At 47.2% G+C, this 26,470-nt stretch overlaps 1 protein-coding gene across 4 annotated transcripts in view; it reads left to right on the top strand.

The window, feature by feature from the left end:
• Nucleotides 1–26,470, top strand: part of LOC144507761 (noelin-2-like) — a 131,450-nt gene that overhangs the window by 84,305 nt on the left and 20,675 nt on the right. For all 4 annotated transcript variants that reach the window (XM_078235035.1, XM_078235036.1, XM_078235034.1 and 1 more), the window contains one exon: nucleotides 14,359–14,514. In XM_078235035.1, the coding sequence (XP_078091161.1) occupies nucleotides 14,359–14,514 (156 nt within the window). The remainder of the gene's footprint in view (nucleotides 1–14,358; nucleotides 14,515–26,470) is intronic.

The following is a 26,470-nucleotide window of genomic DNA, read 5'->3' as shown; positions in this document are numbered from 1 at the left end:
TTTTGTATCTCTCCCCTCTCACCTTAAACCTATGCCCTCTAGTTTTAGACTCCCCTACCTTTGGGAAAAGATATTGACTGTCTAGCTGATCTGTGCCCCTCATTATTTTATAGACCTCAATAAGGTCACCCCTCAGCCTCCTACGCTCCAGAGAAAAAGTCCCAGTCTAACCCAGTCAAAGACTATTTCCTCGGGTGGATGGAGCTATTACAAGGGGGCATAACTATAGGGTTCGTGGTGGGAGATACAGGAAGGATATCAGAGGTAGGTTCTTTACGCAGAGAGTGGTTGGGGTGTGGAATGGACTGCCTGCAGTGATAGTGGAGTCAGACACTTTAGGAACATTTAAGCGGTTATTGGATAGGCACATGGAGCACACCAGGCTAATAGGGAGTGGGATAGCTTGATCTTGGTTTCAGATGAAGCTCGGCACAACATCATGGGCCGAAGGGCCTGTTCTGTGTTGTACTGTTCTATGTTCTATGTTCTATGTTAACCAGCCTCTCCTTATAACTCAAACAACCAAGTCCCGGTAGCAAGATAGTAAATCTTTTCTACAGTCTTTCTCGTTTAATAATATTCTTTCTATAATAGGGTGGCCAGAACTGTGCATAGGTAAGTGGATTTGACTGCTCAAATAATTCTTGCATACGAAACATGACATCTCAAGGGCAACTAGGGATGGGCAATAAATGCTGGCCAGCCAGTGACGCCCATGTCCCAGGAATGAATTTTAAAAAAACAACTACATTTCTTAAAGGCTCAGTGTCATCAGATTGTGAAGAAATTAGTTTTCCCGGCAGATGATGGGACATATTTATCAGATCTACAAAGGTGATCATTAGTCTAGGAGCTAATTGTTACCTGTTGAGGTAAGAGTTGCATCAATATATTGTCAGCTGGATTGGGGAAGGACAATACGTAAAGAATAATCATAAAATCCCTACAGTGCAGAAGGAGGCCATTCAGCCCATTGAGTCTGCACCAACCAGAATCCCACCCAGGCTCTCTTCTCATAACCCCACATATTTACCCTGCTAATCCCACTGACACTGGGGTCAATTTATCATGGCCAATCAACCTAACCTGCACATCTTTGGACTGCGGGAGGAAACCGGAGCACCTGGAGGAAACCCACACAGACATAGGGAGTACAAAGAACAAAGAGGACAGAGAACAGTACAGCACAGGAACAGGCCCTTCGGCCCTCCAAGCCTGCGCTGATCATGATGCCTGCCTAAACTAAACCCGTACGCACTTACAGAATCCATATCCATCCTATTCATGTATCCATCTAGTTGCCCCTTAAATGCCCCTATCGTACCTGCTCCCACCCCCTCCCCGGGCAGCGCGTTCCAGGCATTCACCACACTCTGTGTAAAAAAACTTACCTCGCACATCTCCTCTAAATTTTTCCCCACGCACCTTAAACCTATGTACTTGATTTTTCTACCCTAGGAAAGAGTATCTGACTATCCACTCTATCCATGCTCCTCAAAATCTTGTAAACCTCTATCAGGCCAAAATGATAGAACGTGCAAACTCCACACAGACAGTGACCCAAGGCTGGAATTGAACCTGGGTCCCTGGCGTAATGAGAGGGGAGTCCCAGGGACAGAATGGAGAGATGAGTGTTCATTCCTTCCACTGCTGTATGTGTTTTGGGTCGGGGGGTTTTCTGGGGGCGGGGGGAGGGCGAGGGTTGAACAGGTATAATTTAATCCGACTGTAACCAGGAAATGGTTTCCTCTGTTGACGGATGATTCCTTTCAACCCCGGTCTCAGAAAAACAAAGAAAGTTCGGCTTTCTCCAGCCCCCTTCTCACTGAATATACAAGCCTTGAATTATTGATCGAGTCTTTACTTATTCAGAGTTCCTTACAGCCAAACAACATTAATATCACTCGGAAACGTCCCAGTTTGCAAACGCTGGCTCCCTTTGTGAAGCTAAATCACTGCTTGCCTTGAATAGTTTTCCTCATTAATGTGCAGTGGCACAAATTATTCTTTGCCTATCGATATATGTATATTAATATGGGCCAGAATTTTCCGGCTGTTCACATTGTTTCTTCAGAAGAAACTCTTCAAATGCAGACAATAAGAATATAACAAAACTTACTCCAACTTATAAATCAAAGAGAAGGTTTAATCAAGAAACTTCATTACTCCAAACTTGGGGCCTCGCCCTGGGCCACTCCAAACTCCCGATAATTCCAAACGGGTTCCAAGATGGCGCCGAAGCAAGGCGACTTCTTGTAAGCTATGCCCAACCTACCTTCTGATTCTATCTTTTACTCTCGTTCTGTGCTTCTAAAACTTCATTGCTACATTCTGCACTCTCTCCTTTCCTTCTCTATGAACGGTATGTTTTGTCTGTATAGCGCGCAAGAAACAATTCTTTTCACTGTATACCAATACTTGTGACAATAATAAATCAAATCTAATCAAATCAAATCAGGTTCTTATTTATAGTGAGTCAGCTGGTCAGCTGACTATTACATCACTCTGTAATTGGTTCCATGGTTTACTGGGTCAGCTGATCCTTACAGCTTGTTACCATTGGTCACATTACATCCAATACAAAAGAGAAGACGCTGGAAAATCTCAGCAGGTCTGGCAGCATCTGTGAGGAGAGAAAAGAGCTGACGTTTCGAGTCCGGATGACCCTTTGTCAAAGCTAAAAGGCATAGAAATTGGGAGATATTTTTACTGCAGGGGGAGGGAATGAAAGATGAGTTGTAGCCACAGAAACCAGGGGAAAGGCTGCTAATGGCAGTCCATAGAGAGAATAGAGGATGTGGATGGCCAAACGGCAGAGAAGCTGTAAGCTGTGACAGATGAAGATGTTTTGGGGGCGGTGGGGGGAATGGGATAGAGGTAGAATGTAGAAAAGGGGAAGCAAAGGGAGAGAAGGTAAGGGAAGGGGGGTGAAGTTGGGGGAAAGAGTGGGGGGGCGGGGCGGAAGAGAAATGAAGAAAGACAATAAAGAAATAAAAGGTAGAGAAAAGGTAGAGAAAACTAAAGAAAATAGAATGAAAACAAAGGGGTCCAATACAAAGTTGTCACCGGTTGCATTCTAACACATGTTGGTGGGATTTTCCAGTCCCGCTGCAGTGAACGGAAATTTGTCTGAGCGCCAAATTCTCTATCCTCGCTTGCAGCAGCGGTAGGGCATGAATGGCCAGAATTTTCCCCCCCAACATCTCAATGATGAACTTACAGAACTGTTGCGTCAAGTATGGTGCTGGGCTCTCCTTCTCCAGCATACTCCTCAGAAAGAAGTGATGGGCTTCCCACCGTAGCAATGTTGGCTATCCCAAAGGAGCCAAATCAGAGAAAGTTCCACAAGGAAAAGGTTGCACCCATCGGGAAAGACCAATCTTTTACAGATGCATCATAGAAAGCATTCTTTCTGGTTGTATCACAGCTTGGTATGGCTCCTGCTCTGCTCAAGACTGCAAGAAGCTACGAAAGGTGAGTGTAGCCCAATCCATCACACAAACCAGCCTCCCATCCATTGACTCTGTCTACACTTCCTGCTGCCTCGGAAAAGCAGCCAGCATAATTAAGGACCTCACGCACCCTGGCCATGCTCTCTTCCACGTTCTTCCGTCGGGAAAAAGTTACAAAAGTTTGAGGTCACGTACCAACCGACTCAAGAATAGCTTCTTCCCTGCTGCCGTCAGGCTTTTGAATGGACCTCACATTAAGTTGATCTTTCTCTACACCCTAACTATGACTGTAACACTACATTCTGCACCCTCTTGTTTCCTTCTCTATGAGCGGTGTGCTTTGTCTGTATAGCGCGCAAGAAACAATACTGCATACTAATACATGTGACAGTAAATCCAATCAAAATAAATCCGCCAAGACTGGGCGGAGAAGTGGCAGATGGACTTCAACCCGGATAAGTGTGTAGTGATCCATTTTGGCAGATCCAATGGGATGGAGCAGCAGTATAAAATGAAGGGTACCATTCTTAGCAGTGTAGAGGATCAGAAGGACCTTGGGGTCCGGGTCCATAGGACTCTTAAATCGGCCTCGCAGGTGGAGGATGCGGTCAAGAAGGCGTATGGCGTACTAGCCTTCATTAATCGAGGGATTGAGTTTAGGAGTCGGGAGATAATGCTGCAGCTTTATAGGACCCTGGTTAGACCCCACTTGGAGTACTGCGCGCAGTTCTGGTCACCTCATTACAGGAAAGATGTTGAAGCCATTGAAAGGGTGCAGAGGAGATTTACAAGGATGTTGCCTGGATTGGGGGGCATGCCTTATGAGGATAGGTTGAGGGAGCTTGGTCTCTTCTCCCTGGAGAGACGAAGGATGAGAGGTGACCTGATAGAGGTTTACAAGATGTTGAGGGGTCTGGATAGGGTGGACTCTCAGAGGCTATTTCCAAGGGCTGAAATGGTTGCTACGAGAGGACACAGGTTTAAGGTGCTGGGGGGTAGGTACAGGGGGGATGTCAGGGGTAAGTTTTTCACTCAGAGGGTGGTGGGTGAGTGGAATCGGCTGACGTCGGTGGTGGTGGAGGCAAACTCGTTGGGGTCTTTTAAGAGACTTCTGGATGAGTACATGGGATTTAATGGGATTGAGGGCTATAGATAGGCCTAGAGGTGGGGATGTGATCGGCGCAACTTGTGGGCCGAAGGGCCTGTTTGTGCTGTGGCTTTCTATGTTCTATGTTCTAAATCAAAAACCAGCTTGGGCTTCCTTTCTCCAGAACAGAGAAGATTTGGGAATTATCTGATGGTGGTCTTTTGAATTATGAAGGGGTTTAATAGGGTAGCACGTGAGACCTTATGAAACTAGCTCATGACTCACAACAAGGATACATCCCTGTGGGGGATGGAGAGTGGAGGAAGGAGGATTCTATGATGTGGAGATGTCGGCGTTGGACTGGGGTGGGCACTGTAAGAAGTCTCACAGCACCAGGTTAAAGTCCAACAGGTTTATTTGGAATCATGAGCTTTCGGAGCGCTGCTCCTTCATCAGGTGGGTGGAGAGTTGGGTTCACAAACAGGGCATATATAGACAAAGACTCAATTGCAAGATAATGGTTGGAATGCGAGTCTTTACAAATAATCAAGTCCTTACAGGTACAGACAACACGAGTGGAGAGAGGGATGGTGACAGGTTAAAGAGGTGTGAATAGTCTCAAGCCAGGAAGGAGGATTCTAGGATGGGAATAAATCAAACATTGTTAAACAAGGAAGTTAGGGATAGTATTAAGAACACACAATGTGGCAAAGATTAGTGGTAAATCAGGTGATTGGGAAAGTTTTATAAACCGACAAAAGATGACCAAAAAACATCAAGAGGGAGAAGATAAACTATAAACTAGCTAGCAATATAAAAATGAACAACAAGAGCTTCTTTCAATGTGTAAAATGGAAGCAAAAAGTCAAAGTGAACATAGGCCTGTTATGGTTCAGCTTAAATACTCCACAATTCTTCATGGAGACCACCCAAACCATACGTTTTGCATCTTGAATTTGGTGAGGGTGACCATGAGATGTTTCACTTCGGGTATGATTCAAAAACCCACCAGGAAGCTTTTATCAAACAAAGTTTATTTAAGAGTATAGTTAACATGTATAGAAAGAAAATTAGCAATACCTCTTGTCAATTACAAATAAAAATCCAAAAAGAACACAACCACAATAATGTATTCACCCTTAATTGAATACTAAAGCTGTTCCAACAAACCAAAACCTTTCGTAGACAAAACCCTTTTCACAGGCTTAATACAGCATATATTAATGCTGGAGTTTTACCGCCTCGCCCGCCCATGGCTGGTAAGATCCCACCCGAGGCCAATGCCGTTTCTGCGAGTCTCACCCGTCCCGATTCCAGGGTGGGCGTGCCGGTAAAATTCCAGCCTAAATCTCACTTGACTGGAATTGAGTCTTTTCGAAGGCTGCACTTTCCTCCCGGAAGGCAAAACGTTGCCTTCAGGTAACCTGCAGAATCTCCAAATACTACAGGGAGACAGAGAGAGAGAGAGACTTCAGCTTCTTTCTTGCTTGATGCCCCTGCTAAAACTAAAAACTGAACTGCAGTTACAGAACTCTCAAACTGAAACCCTTGTCACCTGACCTGCCCTGTAGTTTTTTCTCTCCCGCCCCCAATAATGACATCACCTAAGGTTGTGAGCATGAATTCAAACACATCTCTTAACAATACAGAGTCATAAATGACCTCAAAGTAAAAACAAACAAACAACCTCCATCGAAGCCACTTAAGGAGCAACAAAAGGACTCTCTGCAGACACACCGACTCCACAAGCTAAAGCTGTGAGATACAGAGAGCATGTTTAAAAAAAAGACACCTTTCCTGAACGTACACTCACATCACAGGTCCCTTTGGGAATGAGAGTGGGGAAATAATAGTGGAAATAAAAGTGGGGTGGCACGCGGTGGCACAGTGGTTAGCACTGCTGCCTCAGCCAGGGACCTGGGTTCGATTCCCGGCTTGGGTCACTCTCTGTGTGGAGTCTGCACGTACTCCCCGTGTCTGTGTGGGTTTCCTCCGGGTGCTCCAGTTTCCTCCCACAGTCCGAAAGACGTGCTGGTTAGGGTGCATTGGCCGTGCTAAATTCTCCCTCAGTGTAACCCGAACAGGCGCCGGAGTGTGGCGACTAGGGGATTTTCACAGTAACTTCATTGCAGTGTTAATGTGAGCCTACTTGTGACACTAATAAGTAAACTTTAAACTTTAATAATGGGGAATCAGGAAATGGTAGAGGAGTTAAATAAATTCTTTGTATCAGTCTTCACAGTTTGGAAGACATTAATAACATTCCAAAAATACTAAATAATCAAGGGGCAAGAAGTGGGGCAGAGAGGAAATAAATACAACAGGGTCGATCTTACTGGCTCATCATGCTGAGGGGGTAATACAATTTTGTACGTACCCCCTCACCGCTCGAGGTCCTTCCCAGCAAGGATCACATATGGTTCCTGCCAACGGGGACCAGGCGTGAAGGCTTCGCTAATGGGACTGGAGGCCACTGAAGCTCCCCGAGGTCGAGGGCAGGGCTGGGCAGTGCCCCTTGGGCAGTGAGATAGTGGAACCAGCCGCCACAAGGAATACATACCAACCTACTAATTAGAAGCAGGAGTAGGCCACTGGGCCCCTTCAGCCTGCTTCACCATTCGACAAGATCATGGCTGATCGGATTGTAACTTCAAACCCCGCCCCCCCCCCCCCCCCCCCGATAACCTTTCACCCCCTCGTTAACCAATCTATCTCGCTCTGCCTTAAAGATATTCGAAGATTCTGCTCCCACCGCCTTTTGAGGAAGAGGGTTCCAGAAACTCACCGCCCTCTGAGGGGGAAAAAACTTTCTCTGAGGTGAAAGGTGAAGATTCATTTGAATAGAAACTAGATAAACAGACGCGGGAGATGGGGAATCAGCTGATTGGCTGAGAGGAAGTAAACAGAGAGGCGGAGAGTCATGTGGACTGTAAAGATCAGTGCTGTAAAATTCTCTATAATGCCCCGTTGTCATGACACTGACTGCATCACTGATCCAGTGGAGGAATATCTCCCTCTTGAGCTTGTGAATTATGTGTTGTGGGGCTGATGCATTGCATCAGGGAGGCGATGCCCTCGTGGTATTATCGCTAGACTATTCATCCAGAAACTCAGCTAACGTTCTGAGCACCCGGGTTCGAATCCCGACACGGTGGAATTTGAATTCAATAAATAAAAATCTGGAATTAAGAATCTACTGATGACCATGAAACCATTGTTGGAAAAACCCATCTGGTTCACTGATGTCCCTTTAGGGAAGGAAATCTGCCGTCCTTACCCGGTCAGGCCTACATGTGACTCCAGAGCCACAGCAATGTGGTTGACTCTCAACTGCCCTCGGGTAACTAGGAATGGGCAATAAATGCTGGCCCAGCCAGCGACGCCCATGCCCCACAAATGAATTTCAAAAATCTACTGTGTTTTAAGTGTTGCCCGGGCAGAGCTAAACACTAGCAATCCTTTCAGAACTCCCTCGTAATAGACACATAGAAACATAGAAAACTACAGCACAAAACAGGCCCTTCGGCCCCACAAGTTGTGCCGAACATATCCCTACCTTTTAGGCCTACCTATAACCCTCCATCCTATTAAGTCCCATGTACTCATCCAGGAGTCTCTTAAAAGACCCTATTGAGTTTGCCTCCACCACCACTGATGGCAGCCGATTCCACTCGCCCACCACCCTCTGTGTGAAAAACTTCCCCCTAACATTTCCCCTGTACCTACCCCCCAGCACCTTAAACCTGTGTCCTCTCGTAGCAGCCATTTCCACCCTGGGAAAAAGCCTCTGAGAGTCCACCCGATCTATGCCTCTCAACATCTTATCTACCTCTATTAGGTCTCCTCTCATCCTACGTCTCTCCAAGGAGAAAAGACCAAGCTCCCTCAGCCTATCCTCATAAGGCATGCCACTCAATCCAGGCAACATCCTTGTAAATCTCCTCTGCACCCTTTCAATCTTTTCCACATCCTTCCTGTAATGAGGCGACCAGAACTGAGCACAGTACTCCAAGTGGGGTCTGACGAGGGTCTTATATAGCTGCATCATTATCCCCAGACTCCTAAACTCAATCCCTCGACTGATAAAGGCCAGCACACCATATGCCTTCTTAAGCACCTCCTCCACCTGCGGGGCCGATTTTAGAGTCCTATGGACCCGGACCCCAAGGTCCTTCTGATCCTCTACAGTACTAAGAGTCTTTCCCTTTATATTGTACTCCTTCATCCCATTCGACCTGCCAAAATGGACCACGACGCATTTATTTGGGTTGAAGTCCATCTGCCACTTCTCCGCCCAGTCTTGCATCCTATCTATGTCCCTCTATAACTTCTGACATCCCTCCAGACTATCCACAACCCCACCAACCTTCGTGTCATCGGCAAACTTACCAACCCATCCCTCTACTTCCTCATCCAGGTCATTTATGAAAATGACAAACAGCAAGGGTCCCAGAACAGATCCCTGGGGGGCACACCACTGGTGACCGACCTCCATTTGGAAAAAGACCCATCTGTACACACTCTCTGTCTCCTTTGGGCAAGCCAGTTCTGGATCCACAGGGCAGCAGCCCCTTGGATCCCATGCCCTCTCACTTTTTCTAGAAGCCTTGCATGGAGGACCTTATCGAACGCCTTGCTAAAATCCATATAAACCACATCTACCGCTTTCCCTTCGTCAATGTGTTTCGTCACATTTTCGAAGAACTCCACCAGGCTCGTAAGGCACGATCTGCCTGTGACAAAGCCATGCTGAGTATTCTTGAGCATACTAAACCTCTCTAAATGCTCATAAATCTTGTCCCTCAGGATCTTCTCCATCAGCTTACCAACCACTGAGGTTAGACTCACCGGTCGGTAATTTCCTGGGCTATCTCTATCCCCCTTCTTGAAAATAGGAACCACATCTGCAATCCTCCAATCCTCCGGCACCTCTCCCATCTCCATCGACGACGCAAAGATCATCGCCAGAGGCTCTGCAATCTCTTCCCTCGCCTCCCACAGTAACCTGGGGTACATCCCATCCGGACCCGGCGACTTATCTATCTTGATGCCATTCAAAGATTCCAGCACAACCTCTTTGTTAAAGTCCACAATGTCAGATAGAATCACATCAATGCAGACAATGAAGATTTGTTTTCCTCTATTCATCATTAATGGAATGTTGGTGTCGTATTTGTTGTCCATCTCTAATTGCCCTTCCGAGGTCATTCCAGAGGGCAGTTAAAAGGCAACCACATTGCTGTGGCTCTGGAGTCACATGTAGGCCAGACTGGGTAAGGACGGCAGATTTCCTTCCCTAAAGGACATTAGTGACCCAGATGTGTGCAACCTCATCTTTAGACTTCGAATTCAGATTTTTCCTGCCATGGTGAGATTCGAACCAGGGTCCCCTGTGGTCTTTGGATAACTAGTCCAGTGACAATACCACTACGCCCACTGCCTCTCCTCCCTCATTCCAAAGATGTGCAGCTTAGGTGGATTAGCCATGGTAAATTGCCCCTCAGAGTCCCAAGATCTGTAGGTTAGGTGGATTGGCCATGCTAAATGTGTGGGGTTGCAGGGATAGGGGGGGGGCGTGGTCTGGGTGGGATGCTCTGTCAAAGAGTTGGTGCAGGCTCGATGAGCCGTATGACCTCTTCTGCATTGTAGGGATTCTATGATACTTGAAGATCCTTTGTATAGGAATCCTCAAGATTGGCTGTTGGGGGATAGTCCTCTGTTTGAGATGGAGGAAGAAATTTTATACATACAAGGTTTGTCAGCCATTCTGCTGTGTGGATTGTTTACTTAGCATGAACTTTTTGTACACATTGTGAGCGGGGATTCTAATACTAAGCAATTGAATCTTTTTCAAATAGCATCAAGTACTCGTGTCAGATTCTGCCAAATCAGGTAGCAAATTTATTCTGTCCCTGCGGTGTATCTTAAACCCTAATCTCGTCAGAGAAGCTTATAAACTTTCCATCCATCCATCCAGCTCGCCATCTCTCTGGGGCGTCTCCAATTGGTGAGATTTCATCTTCACTTTGGTGCGCATCTACAAGTTACTCTCTGAAGACTATCCCAAATCCTCGTCACATGGAACCCCCTGGGGGGGGGGTTTCACCTTGAAGAGCCTTTTTATTTTACCTATCCGAGCTGCAGTTAAATCAACCGTCTACCCTTGGACAGTGGGGAGTGCTGCTTTCATATTGTGTCCCAGCTGAATATATGTGCAATCTGTTTCGAACAAGTTCCAGATCAGGACCTGAGTAAATATTGATCCAACCGATCCACTGGGATTCCTCATTCTAAACCTCGTTTTGCATTGGTCTCTCTGTGCATCTCAATCACTCAGGATCCATCAGCTCCCACAGTGAATCCTCTGTTGACAGTCATAAGGTGACAGAGGTTTATAGCATGGAAACAGGCCCTTCGGCCCAACTTGTCCATGCTGCCCTTTTTCTTACCATTAAGCTTGCCCCAATGGACCTACCATATATTAAGCTGACCTTTCTCTACACCCTATCTATGACTGCAACACTGTGTTCTGCACCCTCTCCTTTCCTTCTCCCCAACGTTCTCTATGAATGGTATGCTTTGTCTGCGTAGTGCACAAGAAACAATACTTTTCACTATATCCCGATACATGTCACAATAATAAATCAAATCAAATCATCTGCATCCGGAGATACCTCAAAGTCTATAAAATAATGAGGGGCATAGATAAGGTAGATAGTCAACATCTTTTCCCAAAGGTAGGGGAGTCTAAAACTAGAGGGCATAGGTTTAAGGTGAGAGGGGAGAGATACAAAAGGGTCCAGAGGGGCAATTTTTTCACACAGAGGGTGGTGAATTTCTGGAACAAGCTGTCAGAGGTAGTAGTAGAGGTGGGTACAATTCTATCTTTTAAAAGGCATTTAGACAGTTACATGGGTAAGATAGGTATAGAGGGATATGGGCCAAGATGCGGGCAATTGGGACTAGCTTCGCGGTTAAAATCTGGGCAGCATGGACAAATTGGGCCGAAGGGCCTATTTCCACCCTGTAAACCTCTATTACCCTATAACTGATGTCCTTACTGTCTGTTAAGAAGAGCTGAGTGTCCTCCCAATATCTTGGTCAACATTCTTCCTCCGTTGCCACCAATAAATGATAATAATAAAACAGAAAATGCTGGAAAATCTCAGCTGGTCTGGCAGCATGTATGGAGAGAGAACAAGGCCAACGTTTTGGATCCATATGACACTTCTTCAGAGCTAAAGAGAGGAGGAGATTTGATGGGTTTTACACTGTATAAGAGGGGGCGTACCAAATGGGGCAGAGTAGAAGGTCTGGCATGAGTGCGAGCTAAGGAGAGATTGGACAAAGATGTCATGGGCACAAGACAAGTTGTGTGTTAATGGTGGTGTTAAAGACTAAAGAAGATGCTAATAGCAGCATAAAGGTATGTTGGCGGAATGTGTTAATAGCAGAACAAAGGTCAGTGTGCTGTAAACCTTGAGAACAAGTGATAGGTGGCCCTGTGAGGGGAAGTGGGGTGATGGTGGGTGGGATGGTGTTGAGATCCTCTTCATCTTGGTGAAAACGGGGGTGTCCAAATTTCCATCTTGTGGATTTACGGCACATTGGGAAACACGTCCCCTTAATTACGCATTTCAAGGCCTTAAACTCTGGAATTTCTTTGCTAAAATTCTCTCCATCCCCTTTCTCTTCCTTAAGGCTCCTTAAGACCTCTCCCCTTTGATCACCTGCTGTAGTATTTACCTCCGGGGTTCAGTGTCAAATTTTGTTTTGCTAATTACCCCCACCATGAAATGCTATGGGAAAGTTTTATGATGCTGAAAGTGCTACATAAACGCAATTGGTGTGTGCATGGACAAATACCAGTATGGCTGAAAAAAGAGACATGCTGTCAAAGCTTTTTGCCTTGCACTCATCAGGACATCTCACAGGAAATCACCAACAGTTAGGGAGAATGACAGTGAGAAGAGAGTGCTGATGAGGTGGTAAGTCAGTTCTGATTGGTGAGTGTTGCCATGGAGAGTGCAGCACCAACCAGTTGCCACCCAGTTTTGTTCAACTTCAAGCTGGGAAGGTCGACTCTGATTGGTCAAGGCATTGCACTGAGGAATGAATCAGGGAATGGCTGCCCTCCAAGCTCGTGTTTAGTTGAAAAAGATGCAACATGTGGACATGCTCCTTCTGTCTGCAAAGGACACGGCTCTGTGTATGTGTGTGTGTGTGTGTGTGTGTGTGTGTGTGTGTGCGTGCGTGCGTGCGTGCGTGCGTGAGTGTGTGTGTGTGTGTGCGCGTGCGTGCGTGCGTGCGTGAGTGTGTGTGAGTGAGTGAGTGAGTGAGTGAGTGAGTGAGTGAGTGTGTGTGTGTGTGCGTGCGTGCGTGCGTGCGTGTGAGTGTGTGTGAGTGAGTGTATGTGTGTGTGTGTGTGTGCGTGCGTGCGTGCGTGCGTGTGAGTGTGTGTGTGTGTGAGTGAGTGTGTGTGTGTGTGTGTGTGTGTGTGTGTGTGAGTGAGTGAGTGTGTGTGTGAGTGAGTGTGTATGTGTGTGTGTGTGCGTGAGTGAGTGAGTGTGTGTGAGTGAGTGTGTGTATGTGTGTGTGAGTGAGTGAGTGTATGTGAAGGAGTGTGTATGTGTGTGTGTGAATGTGTGTATGTGTGTGTCAATGTGTGTGTGAATGTGTGTGTGTGTGAGTGTGAATGTGTGTGTGTGTTTGTGTATGTGTATATGTGTGTGTATATGTATGCGTGTGTGTATGTGCGAGTGTGAATATGTGTGTGTGAGTGTGAATATATTTGTCTATGTGTGTGTGCATATATATATATGTGTGTGTGTGTGTGTGTGCGTATGTGAATGTGTAAGTGTGAATATGTTTGTCTATGTGTGTGTGTGTGTATATATATGTGTGTGTGTGTGTTTATGTATGTGTGAGTGCACGTGTGTGTGTATGGCTTCTGTCATGTTTAAGTCCTGATATAGAGACGCCGGTGTTGGACTGGGGTAAACACAGTAAGCAGTCTCACAACACCAGGTTAAAGTCCAACAGGTTTATTTGGTAGCAAAAGCCACTCGCTTTCGGAGCGCTGCTCCTTCGTCAGGTGAGTGGGAGTTCTGTTCACAAACACGGCACATAAAGACACAAACTCAATATCCAAAATAATGGTTGGAATGCGAGACTTTACAGGTAATCAAGTCTTGAAGGTACAGACAATGTGAATGGAGAGAGGGTTAAGCACAGGTTAAAGAGATGTGTATTGTGATTCTCCAAGGCGGCCTTCACGACACACGATAACCCAGAATCGCTGATCAGAAACTGATTGCCAAGTTCCGCACACATGAGGACGGCCTCAACTGGGATCTTGGGTTCATGTCACACTATCTGTAACCCCCACGACTTGCCTGGGCTTGCAAAATCTCACTAACTGTCCCATCTGGAGACAATACACATCTCTTTAACCTGTGCTTAACCCTCTCTCCACTCACATTGTCTGTACCTTTCAGACTTGATTACCTGTAAAGACTCGCATTCCAACCATTATTTTGTAAATTGAGTTTGTGTCTTTATATGTCCTGTTTGTGAACAGAATTCCCACTCACCTGAAGAAGGAGCAGCGCTCCGAAAGCTTGTGGCTTTTGCTACCAAATAAACCTGTTGGGCTTTAACCTGGTGTTGTGGGACTTCTTACTGTGTTTAATTCCACCAGACTGTGAGCCTGACTGACAATCTATGGCACGCATTCCCTGACATGACATGATGAGTGAGGTGCATCTGTATATATATATTTCGGAGATATGTGTGGTAAATCTGCTGCTTGTTTTCCAGGTTCAGAACATCTCCCAGTCTATAGAGGTCCTGGACCTTCGCACCTACAGGGACCTGCAGTATGTGCGGAACACAGAATCACTGATGAAAGTCCTCAATGCCAGATTGAAAGTTGCAGCAGAGAGTCAGACGAACCTGTTGAACAAAAACTTTCAGGTACGGGTCAGGGATTCCGTGGGCATGTGTGTGTGTGTGAGTGTGTGTGTGAGTGTGTGTGTGCGTGTGTGTGTGTGTGAGTGTGTGTATGTGTGAGTGTGTATGTGTGTGTGTGTGTTTACCATGTGTGTGTGTGTATGAGAGTGTGTGTGCACGTTTGTACTGTGTGTGTGTGTGTGTATGAGTGTATGTGCATGTTTGTACTGTATGTGTGTGTGTATATGTGTGTGTACCATGTGTGTGTGTGTGTGTTGTACTGTGTGTGTACCCTGCGTATGTACCCTGTGTGTGTGCTGTGTGTGTGTACCCTGTGTGTGTACCATGTGTGTGTGTGTGTATGTGTGTGTTTACCGTGTGTGTGTGTGTGTATGAGAGTGTGTGTGCACGTTTGTACTGTGTGTGTGTGAATGTATGAGTGTGTGTGCATGTTTGTACTGTGTGTGTGTGTGTGTATATGTGTTTGTACCGTGTGTGTGTGTGTGTGTTGTACTGTGTGTGTACCCTGCGTATGTACCCTGTGTGTGTGCTGTGTGTGTGTACCCTGTGTGTGTACCATGTGTGTGCGTGTGTGTGTGCTGTACTGTGTGTATACCCTGTGTGTGTGCTGTACTGTGTGTATACCCTGTGTGTGTACCGTGTGTATCCCGTACCTTCTTTCTTCCTCTTTTCTTCTCCAGCTAACATACACCTCAGTTGGAAACTCTTACATGCGGCTGTCTTGCTGTTCTGGGCCAGATCAGAAACCCAACGGTATTTTATGAAGTTAGCCTAGTCCCTAGCTTTTACATTTTATTTTGGCACTAGGTTTTTGGATTCGGACAGAGAGAGGACTTTCCCCTTTTCTTCGTGCTCTTTCACATCCAACCCTTGTTGCCCCCTGTGATGCCTTACCCTTTGGCATTAGGGTAAGTATAAGGTGCTTCAATCCAGGTATGATTCAAGTGACCCACTAGGAAGCTTTTATCACAACTCTCTTCCACCTTCTACCTTCGGGAAAAAGATACAAAAGTCTGAGGTCACGTACCAACCGACTCAAGAACAGCTTCTTCCCTGCTGCCATCAGACTTTTGAATGGACTTACCTCGCATTAAGTTGATCTTTCTCTACACCCTAGCTGTGACTGTAACACTACATTCTGCACTCTCTCATTTCCTTCTCTATGAATGGTATGTTCTGTCTGTATAGCATGTAAGAAACAATACTTTTAACTGTATGTTAATACATGTGACAAGAATAAATCAAATCAAAAAAAATTAAAATATAACAGAAATAATTGGTATATCTTTTATGAATTTAAATACTTAAACATGACAAAGCATAATTCTTAACAGCTAGCTATCTCTATTTTTCCAATTTAGTAGCATCCCCCATAGACAAGAACCCTTTCTTCAGAACAAGTTAGCACAGGAACCAAAGATGCGGACGTGGGCACTGGATTTCCAGCCTTTTGACACCTCTGGAGAGTGATCCAGACAGACCTCCGTCTTTACTTCTCATGCCGCAACTTCCAGAGAAAGCGCCAACCAGAAAAGGAGTAGAATCGCAGAGGAAAAGGTTCATTTCTTGTCAGATTCCAGTCGTCACTTCAGACAGAGCAAGGGATACCGAGAAAGCGACCTCTCTCTAAAAAGCAGGCTGACTTGAGTTCCCTGTGAAAGCCTAGCTCCCACCCTGTCATGTCACCTTACCGGTCAATCAACCCAATCAAACCCCGCTCTGCAATATCCCAGGGGAAAACACAAAACAACAGAACCCTGCATTAGTTCAGATTAAAACAAACACTACATCAGTCAAGATCAATTATGTTGCTGCAAGAGTGCTTCTGGAGCCAGACAAAATGGTTACGATAAAATGGAAGGGACTAGTAAACATGTTTAGCACAGAAACATGACTAAAATACATTTCTTAAAGGCACAGCGTCGTCATACTGGAGCTCCATTTTAAGGGATAGAGTTCGGACAGGTTGTAGTGGTACCCTACATTCTCATGTTTTGCTGGTGTTTTGTCCTGGCTATGGGGACTGCCGTACCCACCAGATGTGCACCTGAATTCAACAGGGTGGTGGGATGAATAATTTCTACTCTGACTGATATGGTCATGGCCTACTGGACACTGGATGGAAGAGGAAACAGTTTGGTAAAGTTTCTCTGAACCTTCTGTTGTCAGAAGGAAGGTGGCTTTAACTCTTTGCCATCAGAGGAGATTAAGGGTAATATTTCTGGTGAAGAGATACTGATTTAGAGTGTGTTTTCTTTTATGTGACTGCTGCACCTCTCCCAATCGCAGGAAAGACCTGCATGTGGCTGTGTTTCTAAATGGGTGCGTGACTGTCTCTGTGTGTCCTGTGTATTTGTGTGACTGTGTTTCTGTTGGGTGTGTGGCTGTGTTTAATTCTGAGCCTATGTATGTGGTTGTATTTTTTTGTCTGCGTTTGGATTTGGTTTTGTGTGTCTGGTTGAATCAGTATTTTTGCGTGTCCGGTTGGGTCTGTGTTTTTGTGCGTCTGGGTGTGACTGTGTTTCTGTGTGCCTGCATTTGACTGTGCTTTTGTGTGTCTGGCTGGGCCTGTGTTTTTGTGTCTGGGTGTTTCTGTGTTTTTGTGTCTGGCTGGGCCTGTGTTTTTGTGTCTGGGTGTTTCTGTGTTTTTGTGTGTCTGGCTGGGCCTGTGTTTTTGTGTCTGGCTGGGCCTGTGTTTTTGTGTCTGGCTGGGCCTGTGTTTTTGTGTCTGGCTGGGCCTGTGTTTTTGTGTCTGGCTGGGCCTGTGTTTTTGTGTCTGGCTGGGCCTGTGTTTTTGTGTCTGGCTGGGCCTGTGTTTTTGTGTCTGAGTGTTTCTGTGTTTTTGTGTGTCTGGCTGGGCCTGTGTTTTTGTGTCTGGCTGGGCCTGTGTTTTTGTGTCTGGCTGAGCCTGTGTTTTTGTGTCTGGCTGGGTCTGTGTTTTTGTGCGTCTGGCTGTGACAGTGTTTATGTCTGGCTTTCTGAGTGTGGCTGTGTTTTGGTTTGTGTGTCCTAAGAACATTAGAACAGGAGAAATAAGAGCAGGAGTAGGCCATTCAGCCCTTTGAGTCTGCTCCACCTTCCAATGAGATCGGGCCTGATGTTCTGTCAAGACAGCATTGTCCTTCCAGTTCCCGTCTCTCCTGATTCCCTGAATATGCAGAAACCCATCGATCTCTGTGGCTTTATAGAACCTTGGTTGCAGCTTTATAGAACCTTAGTTAGGTGCACTTGGAATATAGTGTTCGATTCTGGTCGCCACACTACCAGAAAGATGTGGAGGCTTTGGAGAGGGTACAGAAAAGATTTACCAGGATGTTGCCTGGTATGGAGGGCATTAGCTATGAGGAGAGGTTGGAGAAACTTGGTTTGTTCTCACTGGAATGACGGAGGTTGAGGGGAGAGCTGATAGAAGTCTACAAGATTATGAGAGGCATGTTCAGAGTGGATAGTCAGAAGCTTTTTCCCAGGGTGGAAAAGTCAATTACTAGGGGGGCACAGGTTTAAGGTGCGAGGGGCAAGGTTTAAAGGAGATGTACGAGGCAAGTTTTTTACACAGAGGGTGGTGGGCGCCTGGAACTTGCTGCTGGGGAGGTAGTGGAAGCAGATAGGATAGTAACTTTTAAGGGGCGTCTTGACAAATACATGAATGGGATGGGAATAGAGGGATATGGTCCCTGGAAGAGTAGGGGGTTTTAGTTCAGACGGGCAGCAGGGTTGGTGCAGGCTTGGAGGGCCGAAGGGCCTGTTCCTGTGCTGTAATTTTCTTTGTTCTTTGTTCTGACTTGTAAGTAACTGAGCCTCCACAGCCCCTGAGGATGTCCTCCTCACCTCAGTCCTAGCTGGCCTACCCCTTACAAACAAACAAAGAACAAAGAACAGTACAGCACAGGAAACAGGCCCTTCGGCCCTCCAGGCCTGTGCCGCTCCTTGGTCCAACTAGACCAATCGTTTGTATCCCTCCATTCCCAGGCTGCTCATGTGACTATCCAGGTAAGTCTTAAACGATGTCAGCGTGCCTGCCTCCACCACCCTACTTGGCAGCGCATTCCAGGCCCCCACCACCTTCTGTGTAAAAAACGTCCCTCTGATGTCTGAGTTATACTTCGCCCCTCTCAGCTTGAGCCCGTGACCCCTCGTGATCGTCACCTCCGACCTGGGAAAAAGCTTCCCACTGTTCACCCTATCTATCCCCTTCATAATCTTGTATACCTCTATTAGATCTCCCCTCATTCTCCGTCTTTCCAAGGAGAACAACCCCAGTCTACCCAATCTCTCCTCATAGCTAAGACCCTCCATACCAGGCAACATCCTGGTAAACCTTCTCTGCACTCTCTCCAATGCCTCCACGTCCTTCTGGTAGTGCGGCGACCAGAACTGGACGCAGTACTCCAAATGTGGCCTAACCAGCGTTCTATACAGCTGCATCATCAGACTCCAGCTTTTATACTCTATACCCCGTCCTATAAAGGCAAGCATACCATATGCCTTCTTCACCACCTTCTCCACCTGTGTTGCCACCTTCAAGGATTTGTGGACTTGCACACCTAGGTCCCTCTGTGTTTCTATACTCCTGATGACTCTGCCATTTATCGTATAACTCCTCCCTACATTATTTCTTCCAAAATGCATCACTTCGCATTTATCCGGATTAAATTCCATCTGCCACCTCTCCGCCCAATTTTCCAGCCTATCTATATCCTGCTGTATTGCCCGACAATGCTCTTCGCTATCCACAATTCCAGCCATCTTCGTGTCATCCGCAAACTTGCTGATTACACCAGTTACACCTTCTTCCAAATCATTTATATATATCACAAATAGCAGAGGTCCTAGTACAGAGCCCTGCGGAACACCAGCCGGAAAAAGACCCTTCGACCACTACCCTCTGTCTCCTATGGCCAAGCCAGTTCTCCACCCATCGAGCCACTTCTCCTTGTATCCCATGAGCCTTAACCTTCTTAACCAACCTGCCATGTGGGACTTTGTCAAATGCCTTACTGAAATCCATATAGACGACATCCACGGCCCTTCCTTCATCAACCGTTTTTGTCACTTCCTCAAAAAACTCCACCAAATTTGTAAGGCACGACCTCCCTCTTACAAAACCATGCTGTCTGTCACTAATGAGATTGTTCCGTTCTAAATGCACATACATCCTGTCTCTAAGAATCCTCTCCAACAACTTCCCTACCACGGACGTCAAGCTCACCGGCCTATAATTTCCTGGGTTATCCCTGCTACCCTTCTTAAACAACGGGACCACATTCGCTATCCTCCAATCCTCAGGGACCTCACCCGTGTCCAAAGAAGCGACAAAGATTTCCGTCAGAGGCCCAGCAATTTCACCTCTCGTCTCCCTGAGCAGTCGAGGATAGATGCCATCAGGCCCTGGGGCTTTGTCAGTTTTAATGTTCCCTAAAAAACCTAACACTTCCTCTCTTGTAATGGAGATTTTCTCTAACGGGTCAACACCTCCCTCCGAGACACTCCCGGTTAACACGTCCCTCTCCTTCGTGAATACCGATGCAAAGTATTCATTTAGGATCTCCCCTATTCCCTTGGGTTCTAAGCATAATTCCCCTCCTTTGTCCCTGAGAGGTCCGATTTTCTCCCTGACAACTCTTTTGTTCCTAACGTATGAATAGAATGCCTTAGGATTCTCCTTAATCCTGCCTGCCAAGAACATCTCGTGACCTCTTTTTGCCCTTCTAACTCCCCGTTTGAGATCTTTCCTACTCTCTCTTACCTTGAGACTGTCCTCCTCACCTCAGTCCTAGCTGGCCTACCCCTTACCTTGAGACTGTCTCCTCTTGTTCTAGACCCCTGCTACGAGGAGGAAACCCCCTTCCTTCATTTATCCTGTCAAAGAATTTAGTGCGTTTGTGTGAGATCACCTCTCATTCTTCTAAACTCCAGCGAATAAAGGCCCAGTCTATTTAATCTTCCCTTATTGGACAATATCTCCATCACAGGAATTAATTTAGCGAGCCTTTCTTGCGCTTACTCTATAGCAAGCATATCATTGGTTGCGGAGACCAAAACAGCTCACGGGGTGTGTCCTGAGTGTCTGCGTTCGAATGCACAAATATGTCTTTCTCACGCAACTAAGGTTGGACCATTGATTCCTGCTCCCTGGACAATGCAGTGGAAGATACTTTGTCTTCTGAATATGTTGTTTGTCAAGGCAGATTACAGTGACCCTCCAGGCTTTGCTTAAACAATCACCTTCATGTCCGTAAAGCTGTGTCTAGTTAGGCACACATTGCCTGGAGACAGTTCAGAAAAAGTGTCAGTCAGCCCAGCGAGTTGGAGCTGCGAACTGAGTTTCTATTAAAGCAAGCACAGAGCAGACTGTCACAGGTCACCACGGCTGCGAAACTGTGACGGGGCTTGGCAGGTGACGGAACCTGCCCTTGAAGCTAAATGCAAGGGTGTCCCAAAGCCTAGAGGGGTAACTGGCAACACCTGTTTTTAGCGCTGTATATTTTTGATTTGGTGAGAGAGGATACTCAAACCAGTCCAATCGTATTAGCGATCAACTAATAAAGAATATAGGTGGCACAGTATTTAGTACTGCTGCCTCACAGCGCCAGGGACCCAGGTTCAATTCCAGCCTCGGGTCACTGTCCCTGCGGAGTCTGCACATTCTCCCCATTACTGCGTGGGTTTTCTGCCTGGGAGGAAAGCGGAGCGCCCGGAGGAAACCCAAGCAGACACGGGGAGAACGTGCAAACTCCACACAGAGAGTGACCCGAGGCTGGGATCGAACCCGGGTCCCTGGCGGTGTGAGGCAGCAGTGCCAACCACTGTGCCACCGTGCTTAGCAGCTCAGCAGCTAAAGGCGTGGCCACCAGTGGTCGCTATCATAGTCTTTCCCTCTTTCCAAAGAACTTGAATTCATATCCTTTGGCGACCCTTTGACGACAGGAGGTGGTCATGGGTTTCGGGTATCTGAAAGCAGGAATGCAGAAGGGCGCGGGCTGGACTGAGGGAATGGGAAATGGGTGGAAGAAAAGAGGTCCATTGTCACGGCTTCACTTGGTGCTGGACAGCTGGGATGAGGGTGACGTGAGATTTCAAATGCTACACAAGTTGGGAACGCACCATCAACCTGAATGTTCTCAGTGGGTGGCATGGTGGCACAGTCGTCAGCACTGCTGGCTCACAGCGCCAGGGACTCGGGTTCGATTCCGGCGGCGAGGCGAATGAGATCGGAGAATTCCGGCACCAAATGTGGACCAATAACCTGCGGGTGGTAACTATCCACTTTTAGCTCAGAGGGTTCTGCAACATTGGATGCTGTTTGGGCAAAGGGGGGAATGACAGTTCAGGGAAGATAAATAGCTGGGGACCAAGGGGTAACATGAGAGATACCATGTGTGTATCGTCATCAGTGTAGTTGTTGTGGTGTATTATATTCCTTTTTATCCTGTGTTTTTCTTCTCAATTAATCGAATCATAGAATCCCTACGGTGCAGAAGGAGGCCACTTGGCCCATCAAGTCTGCATCGACCACAATCCCACCCAGCTCTATCCCCATAACTGGGGTTGTTCTCCCTGGAAAGACGGAGGATGAGGGACGACCTAATAGAGGTGTATAAAATTATGAAGGGCATAGATAGAGTGAACAGTGGGAAGCTTTTTCCCAGGTCAGAGGTGACGAACACAAGGGGTCACGGGTTCAAGGTGAGGGGGGCAAGGTTCAACACAGATGTCAGGGGGACGTATTTTACACAGAGGGTGGTGGGGGCCTGGAATGCACTGCCAAGCAAGGTGATTGAGGCGGACACGCTGGCATCGTTTAAGACTTATCTAGATAACCACATGAACAGACTGGGAATAGAGGGATACAAAAGAATGGTCTCGTGGGGACACATGAGCGGCGCAGGCTTGGAGGGCCGAAGGGCTTGTTCCTGTGTTGTATTGTTCTTTGTTCTTTATAACCACATGTATTTACCCTGATAATCCCCCTGCCACCAAGGGACAATTTATCATGGCCAATCCATCTAACCTGCAGATCTTTGGACTCTAAGGGGCAATTTAGCATGGCCAATCCACCTAACCTGCACATCTTTGGACACTAAGGGGCAATTTAGCATGGCCAATCCACCTAACCTGCACATCTTTGGGCACTAAGGGGCAATTTAGCATGGCCAATCCACATAACCTGCACATCTTTGGACACTAAGGGGCAATTTAGCATGGCCAATCCACCTAACCTGCACATCTTTGGGCACTAAGGGGCAATTTAGCATGGCCAATCCACCTAACCTGCACATCTTTGGGCACTAAGGGGCAATTTAGCATGGCCAATCCACCTAACCTGCACATCTTTGGACACTAAGGGGCAATTTAGCATGGCCAATCCACCTAACCTGCACATCTTTGGGCACTAAGGGGCAATTTAGCATGGCCAATCCACCTAACCTGCACATCTTTGGGCGCTAAGGGGCAATTTAGCATGGCCAATCCACCTAACCTGCACATCTTTCAGACTGTGGGAGGAAACCGGAGCACCCGGAGGAAACCCATGCAGACACGGGGAGAACGTGCAAACTCCACACAGACAGTGACCCAAGCCGGGAATTGAACCCGGGTCCCTGGCGCTGTGAGGCAGCAGTGCTAACCACTGTGCCACCACGCCGCCCATATAGTTGGCTTAACAGGACGAGTAACTTCAAAGTTATGTCCAAAAGTCCGGACTGGCAGACAAAAGATCGATATTTGGCTTCACCAGTAAACTGGAAGATAGTCTGCTCTTTAACCTGCTGTGTGTCTAAAGCTGTAATCATCCCCAGCTCAACAGGAGTGATGATTAGATTAAACAGTAAGTAGGCTTAATATGTGAGAGTTAAATCCTTCTGGTAAGATAACAAGATGGCAGCTCCTGTGTCCATTGCCTTCATTCCCCATATGCCCCAAACAGGGTGGCACGGTGGCACAGTGGCTCGCACTGCTGCCTCACAGCGCCAGGGACCCAGGTTCAATTCCCGGCTAGGGTCACTGTCTGTGCGGAGTCTGCACACTCTCCCTGTGTCTGCATGGGCTTCCTCCGGGTGCTCCAGTTTCCTCCCACAGTCCGAAAGACGTGCTGGTTAGGGTGCATTGGCCATGCTAAATTCTCCCTCGGTGTACCCGAACAGGCGCCGGAGTGTGGCGACTAGGGGATTTTCACAGTAACTTCATTGCAGTGTTAATGTAAGCCGACTTGTGACATGAATAAATAAGCTTAAACTTAAGTGTTGACTGAGTCAGTGGATGGGAGGTTTGCGTGATGGGCTGGGCTGCGTTCGCAACCCTTTGTAGTTTGTAGTTTCTTATGGGCTTGTATGGAGTGAAGCTGAGGTGTCACAATGAGTCAACTAGTGGAAAGTATGGCGACTGGAGGATTTTCACAGTAACTTCATTGCAGTGTTAATGTTAGCCTACTTGTGACACGACTAAATAAACTTTAAATTGAGATTGGATCTGTCGAGGATTTCAATGTGTGATGGATCTTTCCTGCATCGTTTGGAGATGTTCGATATTAACCTTCCATTCCTCCATCACCAGCATACTGTCCTACTGCAAACTGTCCATTCCTCTGTTTAATATTGGACATTACTGCGTAATCCTGTACTGGACTGAATCAGCTGGGGATCAGTCGGTTGCAACTTGAGAATTTGTCCACAGTTTTGAACTAAACGATTAAAAGTGGCCATGAAGCTCTCGGGTTGTCATAACAACCTAATTGGTTGACCAACGCCCTTGAAGGAAGAAAGCCTATAGTCCTTACCTGATCTGGGCCTATTTATGAGGCTGTGCAGTCCCACACCAAATGTGGTCAACTCCTAGCTGTCCTCTGAACTGGCCTGGCCAGTCCCTCGATTGTTCCAGCTGATATCAAGGGAGGATCGGTCATAGAATCCCTACAGTGCAGAAGGAGGCCATTTGGCCCATCGAGTCGGCACCGACCACTACCCCACCCAGGTCTTATCCCCATAACCCCAGGCATTTACCCTAGCTAGTCTCCCTGACACTAAGGGGCAATTTAGCACGGCCAATCTACCTAACCCGCACATCCTTCAGACTGTGAGAGGAAAGCGGAGCACCCGGAGGAAACCCACGCAGACACGGGGAGAACGTGCAGACTCCACACAGACAGTGACCCGAGGCCGGGAATCGAACCTGAGTCCCTGGCGCTGTGAGGCAGCAGTGCTAACCCACTGTGCCACCAAGCCGCCCCGATCATGATCAGGTTGAAGGGCAGAGCAGGCTTGAAGGGCTGAATGGCCTACTCCTGCTTACTCTTATTTTCCATGTTTCTCAGGGTACCCCGGGACGGACAATAATTTTATAGTGTACGGTGGATAAAATAAAATTACTGCGGATGCTGGAATCTGAAACCAAAAGAGAAAATGCTGGAAAATCTCAGCGGGTCTGGCAGCATCTGTAAGGAGAGAAAAGAGCTGACGTTTCGAGTCCAGATGAGCCTTTGTCAAAGAATAATGTACAGTGTTTAGAACATGCAGTTCCATTGCCTTTGTTTGAGCATCCTAGTGCTAAATTCTGTAAATCTGTGCCATAAAAGTAAGTTGTTTCCTTGCTATTTAAAAGTTGGACAATCTCTGACAATGATAAAAAGCGATTTTGCTTGACAGATTTATTTTTATTCGAGATTTGTCTGTTCCAGACAAATTTGGTGTTGCAGAGTTTATCTGCTTAGTGCTTTTCATCTCCTTTGCTTTCTGTCTCAATCCCCCAGCCTGTCTCTGAGTAAATGCTGAATGGTGATGCCGGTATGTGCAATGTTTTTAATCAATGAATGGCATCAGTCTGTGACAAATCCCTTCACCCTGTACTGGCTGGGATACACCGGCTCCTGCTCCATTAACGCTTCCATTCAGGCATTCTCACATTTGTTTCCTGATCGTTCCGTGGATCTACCCTCACCCTCTCCGCACCTGAAACCCCCTCCAGCCCGAGAACCCTCCGATGTCTCCATCCTCCCCCGAGTCTGGCCTCTTGTGGAGTTCTGCTCCTCATCGCTCTGTCGCTGGTGGCTGTACCTTCAGCTGACGTTTTGGATTTTTTAAAACAGGATGTGGGTGTCGCTGGCTAGGCCAGCATTTATTGCCCATCCCTAAATGCCCCTTGAGAAGGTGGTGGGTGAGCTGCCATCTTGAATCGCTGCAGTCCCTGTGGTGTGGGTACACCCACAGTGCTGTTGGGGAGGGAGTTTTTTTTTGGACATGCAGTTCCATTGCCTTTGTTTAAGCATCTCAATGCTAAATTCTGTAAATGTGTGGCATAAAAGTATGTTGTTTCCTTGGTAAAGGAACGCTCGATATATTTCCAAGTCAGGACGGTGAGTGGCTTGGAGGGGAACTTGCAGGTGGTGGTGTTCCCATGTATCTGCTGCCCTTGTCCTTCTAGATGGTAGAGGTTGTGGGTTTGGAAGGTGCTACCCAAGGAGCCTTGGTGAGTTGCTGCAGTGCATCTTGTAGATGGTACACACGGCTGCCACTGTGCGTCAGTGGTGGAGGGAGTGGATGTTTGTGGATGGGGTGCCAATCAAGCGGGGCTACTTTGCCCTGGATGGCGTCGAGCTTCTTGAGTGTTGTTGGAGCCGCACCCATCCAGGCAAGTGGGGAATATTCCATCACACTCCTGACTTGTGCCTTGCTGTTGGTGGACAGACTTTGGGGAGCCAGGCACCGGATTTTCACCGTCCCGCCCGCCACGGGAATCATAGTGGGCGCAACCCAGACCCGGCAAAGTTGGCCTCATGCGGGATTTTCCAGCCTTGGACGAGCGTGGTCGGAAAATCCTGCCTAGGAGGTGAGCTACTCGCCGCAGGATTCCCAGCCTCTGACTTGCTCTGGTGGCCACAGTACTTATATGGCTGGGTCCAGTTCAGTTCCTGGTCAATGGTGACCGCGCCCCCCCAGGGTGTTGGTAATGGCAAGCTTAATCCACA

The sequence above is a fragment of the Mustelus asterias genome, chromosome 19 (assembly GCF_964213995.1).
Source record: "Mustelus asterias chromosome 19, sMusAst1.hap1.1, whole genome shotgun sequence".
Classification (NCBI taxonomy): domain Eukaryota; kingdom Metazoa; phylum Chordata; class Chondrichthyes; order Carcharhiniformes; family Triakidae; genus Mustelus; species Mustelus asterias.
Note: the sequence above shows the minus strand (reverse complement) of the source record. Positions and strands in the feature narration are given on the sequence as shown.